Genomic DNA, 23,076 nt, shown 5'->3' with positions numbered 1-23,076 from the left:
GCTAAATACATGTAATTGTGCATAGAATGGAATGTGGAAAAATGTAAGTTATATTTCCAAACAAAACAAAGACGACGGAATTGAAATAAATATATATTCCGGAAGTCTGTATTTTGTGCATTTCCTTATATTTTCCAGAATTGCGTTTGGCCTTCAATTATTGATGGGTTTTGGGTTTATTTGGTGCATTGATTGCTTCTTATAATTTCTGTGGTAGGAAACAAAATTATGGAAGATATGAATCCTGATTTGTTGCTTCAATCTGATAACGAGAACGTTGTGGAGAATTTAAATATGTTGGAAAATGAAAATGTAGGAGAAGATGTGGCGTTAGTGCCTAAGATGGGTATGACATTTAGTGATGATAAGAAAATGTTTGATTTCTACAAAAAATATGCTCATGACATTGGCTTTCCAGTGCGAAAAAGGAATTCAAAAAAAGGGAAAGATGGAGTTATGAGATATTTGACATTTCATGAATTCTTCTTGCAGTGTACAAGACTTTATCAAAATGGGGATCCAATTACATTATATCCCAAAGAATGGGAATCCCGAGATTGAAATGTGAAACAAGTTGCTTTTGAATTCTCAGGATTTAAATGTGAAACAAATGTGACCACGGATGCAATATTAAAGTGAGGGGGCACAAACATACGAATTTATGAACATGTCAATTAGGCTATATTTGTCATAAATTTTTGTCTTACAAACCACCGTGAAATACAGATTAGACATGCATAAGACCAATATATTGTTATGCAAATTGAAATTCACATTGTACTGGTGCTTCAACCGATGACATGACTCAAATCACCCCCTCAATTCGACCTCTTTCCTTTCCCATCACAATTAGCAATTCCCTTTTCCTTGCTAAAAGTTATGTGCAGTGATACGCCTCGTTTCTCGCTAATTGTAGCTAGCCCATCAAAGAGTCTTGGCAGCCCTTCGTCTTCCTTGTCGGGCGCCTGATTGACCGCATGCTGAATGGAACTCGATTCCCCGCCTAAATCTTCATCTTTCACCCAATCAAAGTACCCGCATTCATTACTACAGGTAAAGAACAATCGCCCTTTGTTACCGGTGTAGGACATTCTTCTTCATTAAACAACAAGAACAATTCTCATAATACATGTAGAACAATCGGTGCAGGAAATTCCTTCTTGATTTCCTCATTAAACCAACGGGTGCCGAAATTCAACTATCAATGAAGACACTTATGCAAAACCGAGTTACCAACAAAACTAAAATGGTGGCACCCATCTTCATAAATCAACAAGTCTCGTAATAAATGTAACTTACTCAAACAAAGATTAATCAACATCCAAAATCCAAACTTGTATAATGGGAAAACTTTGGACATTCAAACGTGGTATTTATAAAAAAATCATGTAAAAAGCTGAGAACCCATGTCAAACAACAACTCCACAAACACTTACATTGATGCCAGGGGATGGATGTGTGGTTGCGGTGACTGTAGCGCTAGGGAAGGAGGTGAGTGCGGTGGCCGATGACGATGACTGCAGCGGCCAACTTGGTTGCGGGAGAAGTCGTGACGTCCAACAAACTCAATTGGGGGAAATGGGAAAATTCGTTTGGGTTTAGTCAGTGGGGTTGCCCTTTCGTTTTTGCCCTGGGTTTTTGGTCATTTTATTGTGATTTTATGCCAAATTAGCCATTTAAAATTCCTGTATATTTTTCGTCAAAAGAGCCATTTAAAATTCCTGTACGTATAGCCCGATTGAAAATTTTAATAGTAAGTTTTAATCAAATAATTATTTTATGAATTTAAGAAGGCTATGTTAGGAATGAAAAATCACTAGGAAGAAAGTATAATATTAGTAGTAAAAAAAGAATTGTAGCAAACTTTAAAATGAAGCTTTCTGGTTTTGAATCAATTTATTGTAGCTTTTCGTAAGGTAGATAGTTTGTAAAATAGTTTAAATCTTAAATATTTTCCACTTCTCTTCTTTCCATAATTCTCTCTCTCTCTTCTTCGGCAATACACCAATCTTAGACGTTGAGGCACAACATCGGAGGAGTAGCTGCAGCGCAATGCCTCTACATGCTTATGTGCAGCGCCTCAAAGGTCAGAGTTAAGGCACAATGTTATCATGTTGTCCTGCTCTGGGGGGGGGGGGTTGAGGTGCGGTGTCGCCCCTCTATAGTTTTGCTTGCTACCGCCTGTAGATCTGAATTTTTTTCCTACGCAACGAATCACAGCGGCTATTTGAACTTTTCTCCGACTTTTCGAGTCATAGCGCTGCTTGTGGAGATTTCTATAGCGTTGTAATCGACAATAGAGGTTTCTACAGTGATTTTACGGTATTTTATGTGGTGATTCTGCTGGATGTTTTGTTGTGGTTTTAGAGGTGGTGGTGGTAGTGATAGTGTGCGGTGGTGATGGTGATGGGTTTGTGAATTTTTTGGTGGGGTTGTGCTTGTGTCATAGATTGAGATAAAGGATATGGTAGTGGTGGTGTATTGTAGGTGCAATGGATGGCGGTCGCAATTGTTGATCACAAATTATTTGATTGACTGTAAACATTACATTGGTTAATCTATGACCAATAAATAATGTGATCAATGAAAAAGATAAATTATGATCAATAAATAATATGTGATCTAAAAAACTGATAATTTGTGAGCAATAATTTGATAATTTATAACGGTATGATAAGTTGTAATTTATAATATTCGTGATTTGTGACCGATGAACAAATTGTGATCTATAAATTTTTTGAATTGTGATCATAAAATAATTTGTGATATATAAAAATTTTAATTTGTGATAAAAAATAATAAGTAATTAATTAAATCGTTAATTTGCGATCAAATTGTATATATCTGTGACCTTAATATATTTAATTAATTGATTAATTAAATCATAAATAAATTTTAATAAATATCTAACTTTTGAAATTTGAAACTTTTGTTTTTAGTTTTGAAATGAGTGATCCTTCAAACTCTTTAATTATATTTTTTTCCCTTTTAATTAATACCTAATTTTTGTAAAACTTCTTAATAACGCGATTTATGATAATCAAATTTTAAAACCACATGTACCCATCAAAGAGATTGTTTGAGAATGATTTTGAGAATTGATTTTTTGACCGTTCGAAAAAAAGTGGGGTCTATCTGTGAGAGAAGAAGTCAAATATGACGGTTGAAATAGTGAAATAACGGTAAAAAAATCAATTTTTTGAGGCAAAAAATCGCTCCCAAACAAACTGAAAGTATCCAAAGTCCTACTTTACTTTGGTAAGCATTCTCGATATCAAGCTTTGACTAGTAAATTCCTGCGAACCATACACGTTAATGTTAATATCTACCAAAACCATTCTACACGGACGTGAAGTCAATGCCAAAATGCCATCCTCGATTTTTACATTGAAAAACCACTTGAATTCTCATGCAATCACTCCACAAAGGACACCAACAAAACTCCACAAGAGCAAAACCCACCAATTTCTTCGCCCTCATCAATAATTATGCTTCCTCCTCTGTTCAGATCCACATTCACTTCTCTTCTGCTAATTTTCCTGCTTTTTTCGAACTGGGTTTTCTCAGAAGACGACATTAAGTGCTTGAAGGAAGTGAAAAACTCATTGACTGACCCAACAGGGAAGCTTAATTCATGGAAGTTCTCGAATTCTTCCGTTGGATTCATCTGTAATTTTGATGGGGTTACGTGTTGGAACGGCCGCGAAAATCGGCTTCTCAGCCTGCAACTCCGGGACTCCAGCCTCGCCGGAAAAATCCCGGCTTCTTTACAGTTCTGCTACAACCTCCAGAATCTTGATCTCTCCGGTAATATCCTCTCGGGTTCGATACCACCTCAAATTTGTACTTGGTTGCCTTATTTGGTTACTTTAGATTTGTCCCATAATGAATTATCTGGTGAAATTCCAGCTGGTCTCACCAATTGCGTTTATTTGAATCACTTGATTTTGGATGATAATAAATTGTCTGGGAATATTCCGATTCAGCTTTCGAGTTTAGGAAGGTTGACAAAGTTTACTGCTGCTAATAATGATTTATCTGGGAGGGTTCCCGAGTTTAGGTATGATATGGAGCTTGATTTTGGTGGGAACAGTGGACTTTGTGGAGGATCTTTGGGAAAATGTGGAAAAAAGGGGGGCTTGAGTAAGAAGTATTTTTTTGGTGCCGCGGGTTCTATGTTGTTAGGGTTTGGTTTATGGTGGTGGTGTTTTAGTAAGAAAAGAAAGAGAGGATGTGAGATTGAAGGGAGAGATGAAGTTAGCAGTTGGGTTGAAAGATTGAGCGCTCACAAGCTTACTCAAATTGTATTGTTTCAAAAACCACTAGTGAAGGTTAAGTTGGTGGATTTATTGGTGGCCACCAATGGTTTTAGCGCGAAAAATGTGTTCAAGGTCATGACCCGTTTTAGACCCATTCATATCAAAATTCAATTGAATCAATTGTTGACCTAAACCCATTCATTCATTTCAAAATTTCTACCCTTCATGACTTTGTCTGTGACGATTTCACACTTCGCCACCCACTTCCCTCTCCACCGGTGACAAAGCCCGTCGTTCCCTTCTCTCTTCGTCAACCGTCGTCTAAGACAGTCGTAACAGTACAACCGTCGTTCCTTTTCCCTCTCCGATAGTCCATTATTGTATATCTCCTACTCTAGGCTCTCATCTTGACATCTCACATCTCTGACTCCGACTTTACATCCTCAGCTCCGCCAAGGCACCAAGTGCCAATGCCAACCAGCCGAGCCGACAAAAGAAGAAGCCAGATTCCAGAAAGCAAAAGGCGAAGCCCCATATTTTTTTCCCTTATTTTTTTTTTTGGTTATTTCCATGTGTAAATTGTAATAAATTTTTTTTTTGTTTTTTGTTTTTAACATATTAAATTAGCACTTTGTTCTTTAATTGCTCGAAGCGGCACAAACTTCCAGTGGACCACCAGTTCATTGTTGCCTCTGGGCTCTGGCTCTCTGGGAATCTGTGATTGCAAGTTCAAGTTGCCAAGTATTTGGAAATAGTATATATTGCATTGCGAGATTGTGAATTGATTTTGTGAAATTGTGAATTGCACTAGTTTTTTGAGTTGCTTCCAGTATTTGTGATTCATTTGACATCTCGAATTACTCCCACTCCTAGTAGTAATTGGGTGATCAGTGGATGAATAATAGCACAATTGTTTATGTGGAGAAAGATATATTTTTCAAGTTCAATAATGAAATTATTATACAACGATATCAAAGTATGAAAACTCGCAAAGTGCAAGTGTAATATATAAATTATGTCGTTTTTAGTATTGATGTACTGTTGTTTTATTTTTTTATCGTCATTAAATCCCTGACCAAAACCTCGACATTCGTCCTCAAAAAATTTTTGCCCGCACTGAACTAAAATCCTGGCTCCGCCCCTGGCTTGAGTAAGAAGTATTTTTTTGGTGCCGCGGGTTCTATGTTGTTAGGGTTTGGTTTATGGTGGTGGTGTTTTAGTAAGAAAAGAAAGAGAGGATGTGAGATTGAAGGGAGAGATGAAGTTAGCAGTTGGGTTGAAAGATTGAGCGCTCACAAGCTTACTCAAATTGTATTGTTTCAAAAACCACTAGTGAAGGTTAAGTTGGTGGATTTATTGGTGGCCACCAATGGTTTTAGCGCGAAAAATGTTATAGTCTCGACTAGCACGGGGACAACGTACGTGGCGGTTTTGCCGGATGGGTCGGCACTTGCGATTAAGCGTCTTAGTACTTGTAAGATGGGGGAGAAAAAGTTTAGGATGGAGATGAATAGGTTAGGGCAACTTAGGCATCCAAATTTGGTGCCTCTGTTGGGGTTTTGCTTGGTGGAGGAGGAGAAGCTCTTGGTTTATAAGCATCTGTCTAATGGGACTTTGTGTTCGATTTTGAATCGTAATGTGAGTGCTTTGGATTGGCCAACGAGGTTTAGAATCGGTTTGGGTGCTGCTCGGGGACTCGCTTGGCTTCACCATGGTTGCAATCCTCCTATATTGCATCAAAACATTAGCTCCGACATTATTCTCCTCGATGAGGATTTTGATCCTAGGATAATGGACTTTGGTTTGGCAAGACTCCTGACTCCTTCAGAATCTGATGAGAGCAGTTACATCAATGGGGATTCAGGTGAATTTGGATATGCTTCTCTTAAAGGGGATGTTTACGGTTTCGGGGTTGTCCTTCTTCAGTTAGCAACGGGGCAAAAAGCTCTTGAAGTCAGTTTGTCCGGGGAAGGATTTAAAGGTAATTTAGTGGTCTGGGTAAACCAGCTCTCGGGTTCTGATCGAATCAAAGATGCTATCGATAAAAGCTTGTGCGCAAAGGGCAATGACGAGGAAATCGTGAGGTTCTTGAGAATCGCGTGTAATTGTGTCATTTCTCGACCCAAGGACAGGTGGTCTATGCATCAGGTCTATGAATCACTGAAAAGCATGGCCGAGGCACATGGTTTCTCAAAACAGTACGACGATTTTTCCCAAGCCCCTGTTTTGATCCCTTTTTTGGGGTAAAATATATTATGAAATAGTAAGTTTTTAGAGAATGTGTGATTAAAAAGTAAGAATTTTTTTTGAAATACGTGTATTAATTATTTCAGGGGAAATGAGATTTGAAAAAATGCATTCTTAAAAAAATAGAGCTCAAATAGGAGCTTAATATTTCGAAAACAAGATACGGAAAGTCCCATTTGACTTCGGGATATTTGTAAAGATTCTTGCAGAAATTTCCACAATCCATGGTAATTCCCAGAAGCAGGTAGTTTTCTATTTACTTTCGAGTGGTACACTTTGCTCTCTCAAGATCCCTACTCTAAAACTCGTACCATATTATAATTGTATTTTGTATCATATTATAACGTGAATAAAGTGTAATCTATTGTTCCATATTTGTTGTAATAAAAGCTACTTCTGAAATTTTTCCCTGAAGATTGTGAATTGAACCTGTTGTATATTTCGATAATTTCACCTCATTTCCCTTATTTATTTTTCCAGTAAACTTCTTAACTATTATGCCTTCTTGTAAACTTTCTTTTTCGTATTTTTATAAACTTGTCGTTTGAATAATCATAATAACTTCTTGTATTTCATGTTTGCTGACTGCTGATGATCCATTCAACTTTTAGGCCAGTCCGTGGTCAAAGAATTCTTAGATTTTACGCTTGAACTGAAAATGAAAATGAAAATGATGCGTAGATGTTACTGCATTATGACTTTTCTTTTCTTTTCTTTTTTTGACCCAATCCTATACTGCATGTATAAAAAGAGCGAAAGAAAGGCCGTCGCAAATATGTATCGTCCTTCACATTCTCTCTCTCTCTCTCATTTCATTAGTTGGATTACGTTGGGCCCATTGGAAAAAAGCTGTTTTTAGTACCATTTCTCCATTTTTTCACTCAACATATCGTTTCTGCACTACTTTTCTTCTTCGTCTTCTTTCTCTACTTTCTAAAAATCCAGGAAACTAAAATCTCACCTGAATTCGAATTTGCAAATTTGCAAAAGGCCTAAATTGCATGTACTATTGTTCTGGACGAGGTCGATCAGTTTCTTTAATGTAAGTTACGCGATTACTTCTTTTAATTTTTTGTCTAAATCAAATAGAATCAATTGAATTTGAAAATTTTAATTCAATCAGGTTTGATTATGGGGTGGGTAGAGAAGTATTCTCGAGATGCGCGTGGAGATAGCTCTCCGCAATGCGCGCGTGCATTGTGTTTTGAATCTTATCTTAAATCATTCTATAAAACTTAATTTTCTTCAAAATCATTTTAAAAATGCACTTTATGTCAAAAAATAATAATTTTCTAGATAGCTTAAAAAAATCTTTTTTTGAGTTGCACATTCTTAAAAATTATAATTTTTATAATATTTATTTTAAAAAATGGAGTTCAAACATATGTTGACGTTTTTTCATGCTTTATATATTTACTAATTAATTCTTATTGAGTAAATATTAGGGAAAATTGCAGTTGAGGTACCAAATATTTTCATTTATTAGCAGACTTTGCCCAAACATTTAGTTTGTGCCATCCACAGTCTCAAACCTTTCAAAAATATGAATCAAGGGTCCAAATGGATGGAAACAGTCTGTTTAACCGTTAGTTGACCAAAAAAATTGAATTTTGATCAATTTTTGACCAACTTAAAATGGTAGAAAGGTAAAATTGCTATTTAATTCTATAATAAAACAAATAAATTAATATACCAAATCAAAATAAAAGAAACTACTATTCATCTTCTTTTTCCCCCTACTTCACCCCACCACTGTTGCAATTTTCCCAATAAATGATTTCTTCTTCACCCTACCCATCCCGAATGCAATTTTCCCTAATCGAAATGGAAGAACGAAAGCCAGAAAACGGAATGGACCAAAGACAAGTGCCATATGAGAAATCAAATGGACCACTAGCCCGAGGACCTTTTCTATCATAGTGATATTCTGTTGTTTATTAGTTTCTTGATTAGTTTAATATCATAGTTTGTATTTGTTTGAAGCAATTATTAGGCATTTTCATGTAGGTTGCTGTCGGTGTTAATAGCTGAATTTTTGCTGTGGAGGCAGGTTGGGGATGGGTAGGGTGAAGAAGAAACCATTTATTGGGAAAATTGCAGCAGCAGTGGGGTAGGGTGGGGTGAGGTGGGGGAAAGAAGAAGATGAATAGTAGTTTCTTTTATTTTTATTTTGTATATTAATTAATTTATTTTATTATAAAATTAAATAGCAAATTTATCTTTCTACCCTTTTAAGTTGGTCAAAAATTGGTCAAAATTTAATTTTATTGGTCAACTAACGGTCAAACGGACGGTTTCCATCCATTTGGACCCTCGGTGCATATTTTTGAAAGGTTTGGGACTGTGGTGGCACAAACTAAAGGTTTGGACAAAATCTGCTAATAAACGAAAGGTACGGTACCTCGTCTACAATTTTCCCTAAATATTTATATGTGGTCACTAAACTTTTAGACACTTTGCTTTTCACGGGCAGAAGGGTGCGCGGAGAGACCACGGAGAGTCTCTCCAACTCAGGCCCTTTTTCCCTTCCCAAATTCCACTTCCCAACACCCTTTAATTCCTTCTGCACTGCTAAAAACCCTTCCATTAATTTCACCTCTCCAAGAATAAGCTGGCTGTACAAGCTCAGATTTGGCGTTCATAACTCCACTGACTCTCCTGTGTATTACTCTTCCGATTCTTCCATAGCGCAACAATTTGAAAATGACGTACCCGCTCGGCTCCGGGCCAACAGTTGGCGCAACTTGGGGCTGGTTGTTTCTGGGGAGTTGAGTTGGCCTTCCAGATTATCATAACCAGTTAATGTTTTCACCACGGCTAACATTCTTATTTAAAATTTTTTAAGTGATGAACTTCTCTGAGACTCATTTCCATACAATGAAATTGAAAATAAGATTCTCCAGGAAGTTGAGGAAAACTTAAAAATCTTTACTGTTCGTATGAAACTGCAAGGGTACGGGATCGTTGAAAAGTAATAATAAAGTGAGTTGTGAGTTATAATCCCACAAGAAATAATGTTTAATTCTAGTTCATTAGCTACTACTAAATTCGATTCGTGATACAAAAGATGTGATTTTATTGTTATTTAAACTCATTCTAAATTAAGGAAGCAATAAAAACTATTTTATCAAATATGTGAATGTTTGTATTGGAATCATGAATTCTCTTATTGTCATTTATTTTAATTCTTGATTCGTAATATAGTTAATTTCATGCTTCATGACAATCGATAACACTAATGTATTTAATTCTCTTTTTCAAAACAAATTAAATCTAGTTTAATCACGACTCGATTTTATTCCTAATCCAAATTCATATGTGTAAAATGCATTAAATTACAAGTTATCTATGTGATTGCATATTTGATAAAAATTATTCCTAATTCCATCTACATATGTTAATTTTGCCGCATTCTAAACTTATTGTGAGTCTTCCAACACTACAGCAAACAACTAATTATTCAATTGGTGACCAATCAATTAAATAATACAATGGGTGTGCAAAATCAATCAAAAAATAACTAAATTAATAATCTTAAATCAAAACAAATATACAATAGGGTTCATCATTCATCCAATACAATAGAAAAATTAGCGCATCATTCTAATGATTAAATTATGCAAGAAATATTAGAAAAATATCACTCGAAAAGAAGACATAATGAAGAAAATGGAGAAATCCAATTTCTTGGCTTGAATTTTGAAAATGGATGAATATTCTTCAATAAACTTGTATAATCCGCTTTGATCTTGATGTTTGGCCTCGTTCTTCGCCTCCAAAATATGTAGAATATATGTTTTTTAGGTCAAAATGGAGGTTCTCTTCGTTCCGGGCGTCTTTAGGTGTGTGTATATATATATATATATATATATATGATGTCAAAATATTGTTTCCATGTAGAATTTCATCAAAATAAAGAAACTGGCCCGTCACAGAAAATTTGACTCGTGCTCGCGCACCATATATTTCATTGCGCACGCACCGTTTAATGATTTTGCTCTCGAGTTGGAGAAAAAAAGATAGTGCATGCAGGCCATTGTTTGCCCCCGCGCGCCGTTGCTTTATGTGTCGTCCTTGGACAGCTCTTGATAATTTGATCATAACTTTCTCTTTCGAACTCTGATTGAAGTGATTCAAAGTGCGTTGAAAATTCGACTTAAAGAGCTACAATTCTTTCAGAAAATATCATTAGTTAAATTAATATAACTTTATAAATATTAAAAAAATTTAATTATTATACGAAACCTAGGAACCGAACCCGAACGGTTCCATAATTAAATTTGGAACCAACGGTTTCACTTACTAAATACTCGAAAATTTCAAATTCGATTCGATTCTTATTAGAATCGAACCGAATCGAACCATATTTAGCCCTAATTTTCCCTCATAGTTTAGCTGATCTTTATTCTTTTTCACTTTCTTAGAATATGACTCACACGTATGACGTATGCCACCTTTTCTCTTTTCTTCTCTCTTCAGTCGTTAAAAAATCAGCTATACCACTTGGCTTCGATATCGCCTATCCATTTTTTTGAATGGGAATTGGCCCAAATTGTCCCTAATTTATGGGGTTGCTATGCAAATGGTCCCTAACCTTTGGGGTGGATCTGAAATGTGTAATTTTTCAAAATGACTGAAAACCCTAGAAAGAGATAAGATTTATGAAAAACGAAGTACAAAAATTTTTCTGCAAAATTGTAAGGTTTGTGGTTGAAAAAGATGAGGCAAAAATTCCATCTACAAAGTTTCAAATCACCTACCATGTGGACAAACTTCATTGTTACGTTTCGATTTCCACTTATCTAAGGCATTGCACTTTCTTATTGTTTACATCATGTTATGTCTTCTAACATAATTTTTTTTTCTATTTGCAGGCTTTTGTTTTCAAGTATTGGACCTCGTTCCTACTCATCTTGTCCTAGCCAGTACCATGAGCCACGAGAAAATCCTGATTGTGGGTTAGTGTCTTTAGAGTTGAAGATTTGCATTATCTCATAATGAAAAAGTTTGGTAATTTCTTCTTTTATGAACCTGTCTTACTAATTTAATGTCCTGGAAAATGTATCACTTCGTATAACTATTCTCTTCGGATTGTGGTGACATACATGATACAACCCACTTGTAAATAAATATTTAGCCCTATTTGACCCATACTTTTTTTCAAAAAAAATACATTCTTAAACAATGATTTAACATTATTTTAACCACACATTTTTCAATAAAATAATATTACACGTAAATTTAAAACTTTTCCTTATCTTTTAACCTCACATTTCTCATCAATACATTATTCAAAAATGCATTCTTTTAGAAATAATGCGGCTCAAACAAGGGGTTAATATATAACAATATATTTTTATAATAGTTGCACTTCATATTACGATAACAAATAGAATTGAGCTTGAGGTACGGGATAGGAGTTCTACCGACTACTCACCAACTAACGTGCAATGCACGTTTTCTCACTAGTTATTATTAAACTGGTTTGACGATGACTTCCTTGGTCTGATTCGCATGCCAATGTTGACTAGGTCATCCCCAGTTTTTTGAGGAAATTGCTGATTTAAATTAAAAAAAAAGGTTTACTTTTGAATAGTTGGTGTTGCTTTGGACTTCAGCTGACAATGTATCTACAAACAGGTCTTCAATTACTTAGGCCCTGTTCTCTTTACCGTTTTCGGGTCGTTTTCTGTTTTCGATTTTTCAAAACGGTGAAAACGTGTTCTCTTTCCCGTTTTCGAAAACGAATTTTCGAAAACGTTTTCGAAAACGAAAAAAATTTGTGAAGAAAACACAAAACGACTTTTTTGTCGTTTTGGGCGTTTTCAGTGTAAAACTTGAAAAAATTAAAAACGCGGGAAACACTTCTTTTTTTTTTTTTTTTTTTTTAAGGAGGTGGTGTGGTGATTCTCAAAATTTCAAAAAAAATAAAAAATTAAAAAATTTTTTTTTTTGAGGAGATAGTGTGGTGATTCTCAAAATTTCAAAAAAATAAAATAAAAATTAATTTTTTTTTTTTTTTTGGTGTTTTGAAGTGGTGTTGTGGTGATTCTTAAAATTTTAAAAAAAAAATTATTTTTTTTTGTTTTGAGAAACTAACAAAAAGAACGCATTTTCAACAATTTCAAAACAAAAATTCAAAATACAACACTCAAAATGAAAATAAACACCATAAACCAAATCACCATCCCTCATGAACAAACCGATAGAAAGTGTACTTAAGATAATCCAATCAAATGGTAGCATTCACTAGAGCTTCTTGATAGCAACATTTTAATCAGAACCAAATCTTGGGAGCTCGAATCAAAGGATCAAATCCAGCTCCACCAAAAAAAAAAGGAAAAAAAAAAAAAAAAAAAAAAAACAAGAATGGAGCACAAACAAGCTGTTGGTGTATAGCAGTGATGAAACTGCACACAGTTTGGGAAGAATTTATAAATAGATAAAAGTGAGTAATAAATTAATTGACTATACTCTTGTGTCCATTGAAATATATGGATGAAAATGGACTTTGACCATTTCTAAATTTTGCCAAATGGATAACCTTTTTTTAACTTAGTCTAGGCTGGTGCAGCCATTAGCAGTGGAACCAATACATGGTTGATTTGTAGCAACTATAAACATCCATATGTCAATAACTCAATTCTCACAAAAAAATAATAATAATAATAATAGTAAAATAAAATAAAATAAAATAAAACCAACCTCTAGTTTAGCTCTTTCTGACTAGACCTCAAGCATATAATCTCCGCAAACTCGAGAGTCAGCCAAGGAATGCAAAAGAGCCAAACAAGAAAATGACCTGCAACATATGAATCAAAAGATCAGAGTGAAAGACGAGCATGTTGGCTAAGCTTAAAAGATTACTTATAAATAGATTAAGAAACAAAAAATTATATGTGAAAGTGGAAATAAGAACGTATTTTGACGTTAAAGGGAGAGTCTTAACGTCGAACTATTTTTATGCAGGACCGAGTGCGTCTAAATAGATATTATGTTATACATATGGATTCCTACATTGTTCCATTACCGAAGGCAAATAAGTTTTTTGACCCACCCTCTTATTTTTACCACATCTATAACCTTCATTAGAAGATTCATTTCATGAGGCTTCCCTGATAAACATTCTCGCTAAAAAAGTATTGAAAAGAAATACTTATTTAGCCCCAATTTTTTTAAAAACTCATTTTCAACAACATATTTTCCTATAAAATAATTTTACACGTAAACCCAAAACTTTTCATTATTTTTTAACAACACATTCTTCAACAAAACACTATTCTGAAATGCATTTGACCCAAAAATGGGACTCAAACAAGGGCTTAAAATTAATTCTACATTTTTTCTTTAAGCATGCTCACCAAGAGATAAATGTTATATTACAAGGCAGTTGAGCACATTGACAATTACTTACCCCAAAAAACAGACCAAACTAGCACGGTCCATTCATGGCTCGACTGTGATATTCATCACTACATTTGGACAACAACAGAATTTGAACCCATAAAATACCGAATTATGTTGAAACCTTTTCTACAACAGTCCTCATGTCTCTGACTTTCTCTTCTTCTGAGCCCACTGTGGTCCATATATTGCTAGATGGGTTCGACCAAATCGCCTATCAGCTATCTACATTGTCAAAATAATAAAGCAATCAATTAAGTAACTAAATTCATTACATAAGATGAAATTAAATATAACATTATTCGATAAAGAGATATGCAACATACCTTTATAAGGCAGCCACATGAATCCAACATGTCAGTTCTCAATGGATACTCGACCACCTGAGATGAATTGGGAGTTTATAAACAGATTAAAAGACAGAAGCAGAGGGTTGTGTCAAGTCAAAGAAATGAAGCCAACTTACAATAAAGGTATTCTCTCCAATTACTGATGAATTCGAAATTTGATTCATCAATACTGCGTAATCTACAAGCATATATGGAGGTGTAACACTCACGTAATCAAATTCTCCATTTTTACCTACGTCAAACAGATCCTTAAACGTAAGAACTCTACACAACAAGAGTAGTGCAACAATATAAGACGGTGGATCACCAAGAATAAATGAAATTAGTTTGACTCAATTCTTGTTAAATTTTTGTAATTCAGTTCACAGCGATTATGTACATTAATGTACTGATTTTTAGAATGTGAGAAGACTGAGGACGGAAAAAATATGTACCTAAAAACTGTTCCACACGTTTCAAGAAATTTTCAACACGAACAGCATGTATAACCGATGCGTCAAGAAAACCAGTTGACTCTAAATTTGGCCGTAGAACATCTGAGATAACCCAAGGATCCATTTCGACAAAATGCGCCTGGGAATATGCAAATGAAGCCAGGAAAATGTTTAGATCGAACAATAAAACCAGGTCAAGTAACAAGCCAAAAGATTATATCACCAAGTCAAATGGTAATATCTAACGGATGAGGAGCATCTGTAGGATCCTTGAATCATATTCAGCAAAGAGTAAAGGAATCAAATCAAGCTGTAAGTATAGAATAATAGAAAAATAAACTTAATGAATTAGTAGGGGCACCTCAGAGCATCCTCGACTGATAGCTTCAATACCAACAGATCCTGTACCACTATACAAGTCCAACCAGCGTCCGGGCCTTAGAGATGCAGGACAGCCACCAGCGGCCTCCACAAAGATAAAACAGCAAGTTCTTAATAACCAAGTAGAAGTATTACACCATTCTTTGCTTTCTAATTGTTCCAGTGCAAATAAAGAAGTCAAAACACCTTATCCAATTAAAAGAGGAAAATTGTGTTCAAAATTCTACAGCAGGATTCACCTGCAATATGCTGAAAGCCGCTCCCTTTACAACTTCCATCATTGGTCGCACATCCATGCCCTTTGGTGAGAGCAATTTCTTTCTCCGAGCAGTCCCTCCAAGAACCTATAAAGCCACGAAGGTTCACGTGAAACTTATTTCCCAGACAAAACCCAAATTAAAGGTCCACATACAAAGGGTAACAAATCAGCTGCAATTATATACTTGAAATGAGAAGTAGACATCCAGCTCAGTTTGTACAGTAGCAAAGCAAACAACAATACATCACAGTTCCTCTTAAAACTACACTGCCGAAGAATAATGCTTGAGCACACATCAAGCAGTATGTCATTAAAGTAAGCTGGCCAAACATTATCCTTCTTTGGTCCTTTTTATCCTTCTATTTATAAGCTTCTTCACAGTGAACTAAGGGAAAAGAAATTCACATCCAGATATGAAATGCCTAATAAGCTCATATCCAACAGATGTTACTTTATTTCTTTTAAGCACACTTAGCAATCTAACAATTTTGAGAAGAAATCCTCCACTTGATATGAAGACTAATGATTTTCTTAGTTCATTCAAACCTGCAGCAATTTGTGAGTATCCCTAGGAGGTTTCGGATCCTCCAAAAGTACTTCATTTCCCATTTCCATCTTGGTGCGCTCTTTTCTCCTCTTTATCTATAAAATGAAACAAAAATAATCAATCAATACACTTAACTCATATCACATACAAATATCCGCGCTTGCAATAAAAAAATAAAAAAAAATGATAATGAGAGAGAATCGACCTTTGGAGAGGGTTCCGATAAAAATTCATCAGGATTAAGGCCGTAACTTTCAAGCAATTCCCTTTTCTTGTCAGTAGAAATAGCTCCATTCTTTGATTCTGATATATCATTGTATAGTGTTAAAGTTCCAAGTTGCTTATATGCGAAATAATAATCAGTACCAGATAAGGTCAAACGAACAACAGCTCGCAAAAGAGCACTTAGATTCTAAAAGTTAGTGCTCTAAAACAAACTAGGGCACGAGTGAAGGGTAAAATACCAGGTCGCTTAAATATGAACACGGTGAAGAATTAAGAAAAAACTCAAGAGGGCAACATTCAGCAATCAACATAGATGAGGTTTAGTTTCTTTTCCTTTTGCAAAGTAGACCAGAAATGAGGCGAAAAAATGAACGCGTATCGGGAATTTGAGCTGCTTACTATAAGAGAAAGTGATGACGAATTGGGGGCGGCGGCGAGTTTTGCAGTTGCAATTTGAGGGCAAACTGAGAGGAAAATTGGGGCAAAACGAGCTGATATAGTTGCTGTGGAGCGGATAGAGAAGCGGAGTTTTCACCGGAGATAATGAAACCGCCATAGGTGGAAGTTTACTCCTGCTCCCAAAACCAAAGGATGCAATATTTTCCGGATATATGGTTAAGATTCAAAAATTTAATAGTAGTTTTAATCAAATAATTATAAAATTTTAATTTTAATTGAAATCAAAACATATTTTATGATCTCACAACTTTTAAATCATACATTTCATTAACTTTTATTAAAATAAAATGTAATATAGGCCCAATTTTAGAGATTTTTTGCCTCAAAAAATTGATTTTTTGACATTTATTTTACTATTCAAGTCGTAATTTTTGACTTCTTCTCTCATATGTGGACCCCACTTTTCTTCTAACGGTCAAAAAATCAATTTTCAAAATCTCTACCAAACGGACCCATAAGAAGTTTAGTCGATAATTATTTTCATGAGAAATGAAAAATCAGTAGGAAGAATGTTTAATATTAGTAGTAAAAAAAGGATAATTCTATTTGTATGTAAAAAACGTCCGGAAGCAATTACAGCTTGCTGATGTTGCGCTTTTAATTGTTAAAAGATATTGACCCCAATAACTCGGAGAAATTGGTAAAATCCATTTCAAATTCAGACCTTACCAAAACCAAAACCCAAACCCATCACAAAGTTTGATAATCTCTCTCCGGACTCCCTTGCACACTTCATCATGCATTGGAGATCTCTCGGTTGCGAAGCTACATCTGGCAAATCCAGGTCCGGGGACTCTGTTTCGATGTTTTTCTGAAATGACTGGAATTCCCTTTTTTTTTTTTTGGTGCTTTATTTATAGATATTCATTTGGGGTTTTGAAATCAGTATCAACCACGAAGAATATATGTTTTTGAAATGATTGGACCTTTTTTTTTTTTGGGTGCTTTATTTATAGATTTTCATTTTTGGGTTTTTAAATGAGTAGATTATATATTTGGACAGTTGATTACTGGGAAATGTGTGTTTTCAAAATGTCCCTTTATTTATACAAATCTTCATTTTGGGGTGGGTTTTGGTACTGTCACGATGGAAGTGTTTTCCCATTCTTTGACTGAATTCGTTTTTCGGAGGAAGAGTCACTACGAAAGCGATTTTGTGCTTTTCTTTGTGCAAATTCCAGCCATAGAAACCTCTTTTTTTCTTTTTCTTTTTTAGTAGCCTGAAGCAAATTTCAGCCACAGTTATATGTCCATTGGAGAAAATTGTTTCATTTACATTTGGGTTTATTGCTACTTGCCAATTCAGACATTATTGTGATGTGGTTTTTTCGTTGTTATATTAGAATTCTTCAATGCCTAGAAAAAATAAAGGGATATGTCATTCATGTAGACAGCCAGGACACATGTTGCCAGATTACCTCGGAAAGAGAAGATGCCCAAACAGTGGCCAATGCTACATTAAATGGATGGAGGTGGAAAAGCAAAGCGATAAAAAAAGGCATTTGTTCCATTGTTGTACCCGCGACGTACGTTGATTTTTTGATTGGAATAAATCTCATCCTGCTACAGTATATTGGTTGCAAGATGAAGGTCAATCAAGTGGCGTCTCCAATGGTAGTGAATCTGTCGATGATTTGTCGGGTATGTTAAAAACGTGTGCTAAAATAGCCGAGAAAAAAGACATTGAGATCTCTCTCAACATCATAACAATTCATAAGGAGAAATGGGATTTGGAAGATGTTCTATGAACTTCGATGTAATGGGATAGTTAATGAATATTTAATCTTTAGTGTGATGCCTTAATGTTAATGAAAATGTACTGCATGAATGTTAATGTCAATGACAACGTAATGACTTAATGTCAATGAAAATATAATGCCTTAATGTTAATCTTCGACTTATGTTAATGACAATGTAATGCCTTAACATTAATGAAAAATGCATTGCACGGGTGTGAGGCCAATACAAATCCTTAACAAAATATAGGTTACAAAAAGAAAGGGTTCATAGGTTGTTGTTGAACAAGAATGAGGAGAGGATATTATATTACATTCACATCACAAAAAATGTAGTTACTTAGAATGTCAATACCATATACATCCACTACTAGTTTACAATTCTTTGGGTTTGAGGACCGGTAGGTTTGGTGGAAGGGGACTATGGGCAAATAATATCTCATTTTTTACAATAAGGCAAAGAGCAAAAGTGGCAAGCTCTTCTTATTAAGCATTCTCCAACTTTTCCCGAATTACATGATCAAGCAGTAATATCCTAAAAGGTCTTGTGACTAAGGAAAATGAGGAAACAAAATGTTTGAAAACGGGTGTTGGTCGAAAAATCCTTCTGAAGACATAAAGAACGGAGATACTAAGACAAGTTTAAGATTTCAAAGCTCGCTGGTAGAATAGGAAAAAATGCACACCTTCATCTTTACCAACTCCTAAGTTGCTATGCAAATCATGCTTATTTCACGAGATTCGTACATAGTATACTAGAAACGCCAAAATTTTGATGACTCAATTAGTCACCTGGTTGAACAAAATGAAGACAGAGCTACTTCAAATTCTAACTTGACTAGAATACTAAAATATAGGTTACAACAAATGGGTCTAATTTCATCACAATAGCTTTAACATACAGATCCTGCAATAAATGAGCTTAACAAAAGTACTGCCAATACAAAAATAAGCAAAAATGTAAGAGCTCCTTGTTGTGAAAAGAGGGACTAAAGAAAAGGCCTTCGAGTCCTAAGGAAAAGCTGAATTTGAAGCTAACAAAAACGATTGCAAATACATTAGCTTAGCAAAATAATTATCCAAAAAAATGTAATAATTTGAAACTGTTTTGGATCCCAAAATCATAACCAGCTATGCTCTCCTATGTGCCGACTTGAGGATAGCTATGATGAGGGGTATTTTGTACACGAACATCTTACAAAATGAAATAGGTAATGTCAATGACAAGCATCTCAAACCTGAACTCAAATAACTTGGTATCGTTCATTGCAAAGCTCATTTACCTAATCAATGAATGCAGTCGAATCATTTTCTTTATGCCTTTTCAATACAATTGGCTTCGTTGGCCCCTACGTGGTATGAAAAAAACTAATGATTTCACGACTACAAAGTACTGATCATGAACAAATGAAAAAAATAGAAAAAAATATAAACCTTCAGACAATTGTTTGACTTCTTTGAACAAGTTTCAAAATGTCCCTTTCGACGAAGTTTTTTGGAGTTCTTTTGCCTTTTTGAGTATTTTGGGTCGAGGATGACTTCACTAGCACACTAGACAACTCTATCAAAGCTTGCGAAGACCTCCGTCTTGGACTTTAGCGTGGATGACTTTACAGTTTAATAATCAATCCACTCAATAATTTCCTTTGATCATGATTTGTCATGTGCAATCATATAAGTTAACTTGGTAAATGCATCGCACATTTGCTCATATCTAACTTGGTTAGGAGTACTGATCCAACCGTCATAACTGATTGGAACCCTCACATACGGTCTGTTAACATCTCGTCTCCATCTCTTTAATATGTATTTCTCAGGCACTAATTTCACTTGGTTAAGGATCAAAACTGTGATCGCGTGCTTGCAAATAATTCCTCTTAACTCAAGCAAATGACAATTGCACTCAAATCACATTCATCCCTACGGAAGCACACTTCAAACATTTTTGTCTTCATATATTCATTTGAAATGATGTCCTCATGCACTTCATAGATGGTATGTAAGTATGAATCATGAGCAGATAAAACTTCACAATATATCCTTCCGGTGAACTGTTCTTGGAATTCCCTGAACTTTGCGTTGTCACACATAGAACCATCTGTGAGGATGATTTGAAATCATTTTGAACCTCCTTCTCAACTTTATTTCTCAAAGCACGCTCATACTGCTCTACAAATGTTTTTAGGGATTTTTTCGAATGGACATAGCCATCAAAAAATGCATTTATGCTCTTACTTCGTTGAGTGGTTGACATACCCATCCAGAATGAAATTTTCAAACAGCATGGCACCCATTGAACCTCTCATTGTACAGTCCGATCAACCAAAAATATTCAACCACTTTGTAATCTTCTAACATCTTACTGCAACCTTGCTCAAATTCCTTACAACTTTGCACATATATACCAAGTGATGCATAGCAAAAAGAATAGAAACTTTATGTTTATGGCCACTAAATTTTTCTAGTTACTTTTTTAGATATGCCACAAGCACCACCTATGTTTTATGTTTCGAAACACGATTTCAATTGCATTCTGCATAGCTCGATCCTGATCTGTAATAATTCCAGTTAGAGCTCCATCATGTATGCACTTAAGCTAGGTTCTGAATAACCATACAAAAGTACTTGTATCCTCATTTGAGACCAAACCACATCCAAGTAAAGTTGATTGTCCATGATGGTTTACCCCAACAAAGAGAGCAAAAGGCATTTCGTACTTGTTAGTCAAGTACGTGGTGTCAAACGTTACTACATCAACGAATTCCTTACACGCTTGCCTGTACATGTTATCTGCCCAGAAAACGTTCCTCAAGTGGGCATCCTCATCGAAGTCTATATTGAAATAGAAGCCAGGACTATTTGCTTGCATCTTCAAAAAATACGCTTGTATTGCAATAGCGTCTCCTTGCCCAAGTCTCGACCAACGTACTTTGTCAATGAAATTTTTACAATCCTTCTCCACACATGCAATCTTCTCATAACCACCGCTTCAACTACGATTGAGTTAAAACTCTTGTGGTATACCAGCGATGTCATTTCTTTCAAGTTGTCTTTTAACTCGTGCACTGATTTGATGATTACATCGATATAGCCGTGATTTTGATGAGCTAGTTCTGTGATTATACTCTAGATGAACCGTGTTAATACGCCAAATTCCATTAAGGTCAAAACATGCCGTTAATCTGCTTTGCACCCAGTTTGGATGGTTGGTCGAGACTTCAAAACTGCATTTGTCCCACTGGTTCGACGGCCTTCCCGACTGCATGTAAAGGTTACATAACATATAACTCCTTCATCACCCTGCTTCGAATTTCTTTTCCTTACGGGAAAACCGATTTAGTAAGTGTAGTTTTTGTAAAACTCAAACACCTCTTTCTCGTTCTTAAACTTCATTCGAACACTGGGCACAATAATGTTCGTTCCTTCCCACGAGCTCTTATCATTCGGATTATCATCTTTGGACGAAAGAATTTCCAAATATCCTACATTCACAAAAAAATGACAGCAATCAGTTCAAATAGTTGGTACAACACCATAATGTAAATCAAGCTAAAATAATATCACTTTATGAACAAAACAGATGTATCAAAAAATAAACAATTCAAAAGAACAAGCAACCGGAAAAGAAATGCCCTTATCAAGAACTAATGTAGAAAAGAGAAGCTAGAAAGATAAAAAGTGTCAAAACCTTAAGGGGCTATCTACAATATTGCAAATATTTTCATTATTTCATCCAATATTTTTCAATCCATATTGCAAATATCTACTGATAACGGGAAGGCCATATACTTCTAATATTTTCAATAGTATTCCAAAACACTGAACAATCTAATAGATTTAAGGCTTAACCTTTGCACAAAAGAACCTTTCTAGTTAACTAGAAGCTTCCATAAAGATTTCTTTCTTGATATGATCCTTAACCAGCGATTCACTTGGTCTTCAAAAAACGTCAGGCTTCAAAGCACAGGTTTCAAAAAGGGCATCATACTTCCTCTGTCTATAGATAAAACGACATATCTATGTCATAATAATCCTTTTCTTATTTTCTAAGTTCAGACGTTAATATGAATGTCGACATTAGAGTCTACCATCAAACAAATCTACTGGAGAGTTTTCGTATCAGATTATAACTTTTTCATCAATTTCAACTAGTCACTCCTAAAATTACAAAATCCCTAAGGGCCAGAGACCAAGAATAATGCATTTTTCAAACACAAGGAATTAAAATTCTTCAACCTTACAGAATCAATTAAATTGTGTAAAGTAAAGCCATGACGAATTAATGCTTTTCAATATTTTTTGCAGACATGAAAATCTTTATAAACAAAAATAAATAAATAAATAAATAATAAAAATAAAATTCAGAGAGAATGTTAAGCTAGAAAAACGAATGTTTCAGTTGGAAGAAGAGTAAGCTGGAAAAATCGTACCCATGTTGTCGCTAGCATCAAAGTTGTCACCGTCGAAGACGTCGGTTTTCATTTTGTCGACGTCTCCATAAATCGGCTGTTTCGCTTCAACCGAAAAAGATGGGGGTAAAAATTTTGGGTTCACCAAAGGATCAACATCGACATCAACGTTGCCGGCGTCAATGTTTTCGACATAGTGGAATGAAACAGCGGGAGGTTCCATTCGTGTTGAGAGGAGAGGGTTAGCAACTGGGCCTGAGGAATTAATTGGGTAGGGTTAAAGCTTAACATGGTGCGTTTTCATTAGTTAAATAAATAAATAAAACCATTTAACGAGATTTTGACTTTTCAAACGAAAACAGTCAC

At 35.1% G+C, this 23,076-nt stretch overlaps 3 protein-coding genes and 1 long non-coding RNA gene across 6 annotated transcripts; 2 read left to right on the top strand and 2 right to left on the bottom strand.

Moving 5' to 3' along the window:
• The first annotated feature begins 3,307 nt into the window (after positions 1-3,307).
• On the top strand, positions 3,308-6,945 carry LOC111379605 (inactive LRR receptor-like serine/threonine-protein kinase BIR2). 2 transcript variants are annotated; one of them, XM_023003016.1, is made up of 2 exons: positions 3,308-4,263; positions 5,524-6,945. In XM_023003016.1, exons 1-2 carry the CDS (start codon positions 3,489-3,491, stop codon positions 6,504-6,506), a joined length of 1,758 nt encoding a protein of 585 aa, XP_022858784.1. In that variant the 5' UTR covers positions 3,308-3,488; the 3' UTR covers positions 6,507-6,945. The 2 variants fall into 2 exon arrangements, with proteins under 2 accessions (XP_022858784.1, XP_022858783.1); XM_023003015.1 differs by having other exon boundaries at positions 3,310-4,161; positions 5,428-6,945.
• A 5,981-nt stretch (positions 6,946-12,926) lies between these two features.
• Positions 12,927-16,717, bottom strand: LOC111379608 (putative rRNA methyltransferase YlbH). Its single transcript, XM_023003019.1, has 10 exons — positions 16,506-16,717; positions 16,087-16,184; positions 15,881-15,976; positions 15,315-15,419; positions 15,056-15,160; positions 14,695-14,833; positions 14,377-14,492; positions 14,237-14,293; positions 13,921-14,135; positions 12,927-13,308 (listed from the first exon to the last, which is right to left on the bottom strand). The coding sequence occupies exons 1-9, from the start codon at positions 16,660-16,662 to the stop codon at positions 14,052-14,054; spliced, it is 957 nt and encodes a 318-aa protein (XP_022858787.1). The 5' UTR covers positions 16,663-16,717; the 3' UTR covers positions 12,927-13,308; positions 13,921-14,051.
• A 305-nt stretch (positions 16,718-17,022) lies between these two features.
• On the top strand, positions 17,023-18,411 carry LOC111379621. Its single transcript, XR_002700075.1, has 2 exons — positions 17,023-17,349; positions 17,909-18,411. It is a non-coding gene; the product is annotated as an uncharacterized LOC111379621 (long non-coding RNA).
• Positions 18,412-19,119: 708 nt separating this feature from the next.
• LOC111379607 lies at positions 19,120-22,980 on the bottom strand. Of its 2 annotated transcripts, XR_002700069.1 has the most exons (3): positions 22,732-22,980; positions 19,736-21,783; positions 19,120-19,650 (listed from the first exon to the last, which is right to left on the bottom strand). XR_002700069.1 is itself a non-coding variant. In XM_023003018.1 (2 exons), exons 1-2 carry the CDS (start codon positions 22,931-22,933, stop codon positions 21,638-21,640), a joined length of 348 nt encoding a protein of 115 aa, XP_022858786.1. In that variant the 5' UTR covers positions 22,934-22,980; the 3' UTR covers positions 19,120-21,637. The 2 variants fall into 2 exon arrangements, 1 of the variants encoding a protein (XP_022858786.1); XM_023003018.1 differs by having other exon boundaries at positions 19,120-21,783.
• Between the last annotated feature and the right edge of the window lie 96 nt (positions 22,981-23,076).

The sequence above is a fragment of the Olea europaea genome, unplaced genomic scaffold, assembly GCF_002742605.1.
Source record: "Olea europaea var. sylvestris unplaced genomic scaffold, O_europaea_v1 scaffold2010, whole genome shotgun sequence".
NCBI classification, from domain to species: Eukaryota; Viridiplantae; Streptophyta; class Magnoliopsida; order Lamiales; family Oleaceae; genus Olea; species Olea europaea.
This window is presented reverse-complemented; position numbering and strand designations above follow the sequence as displayed.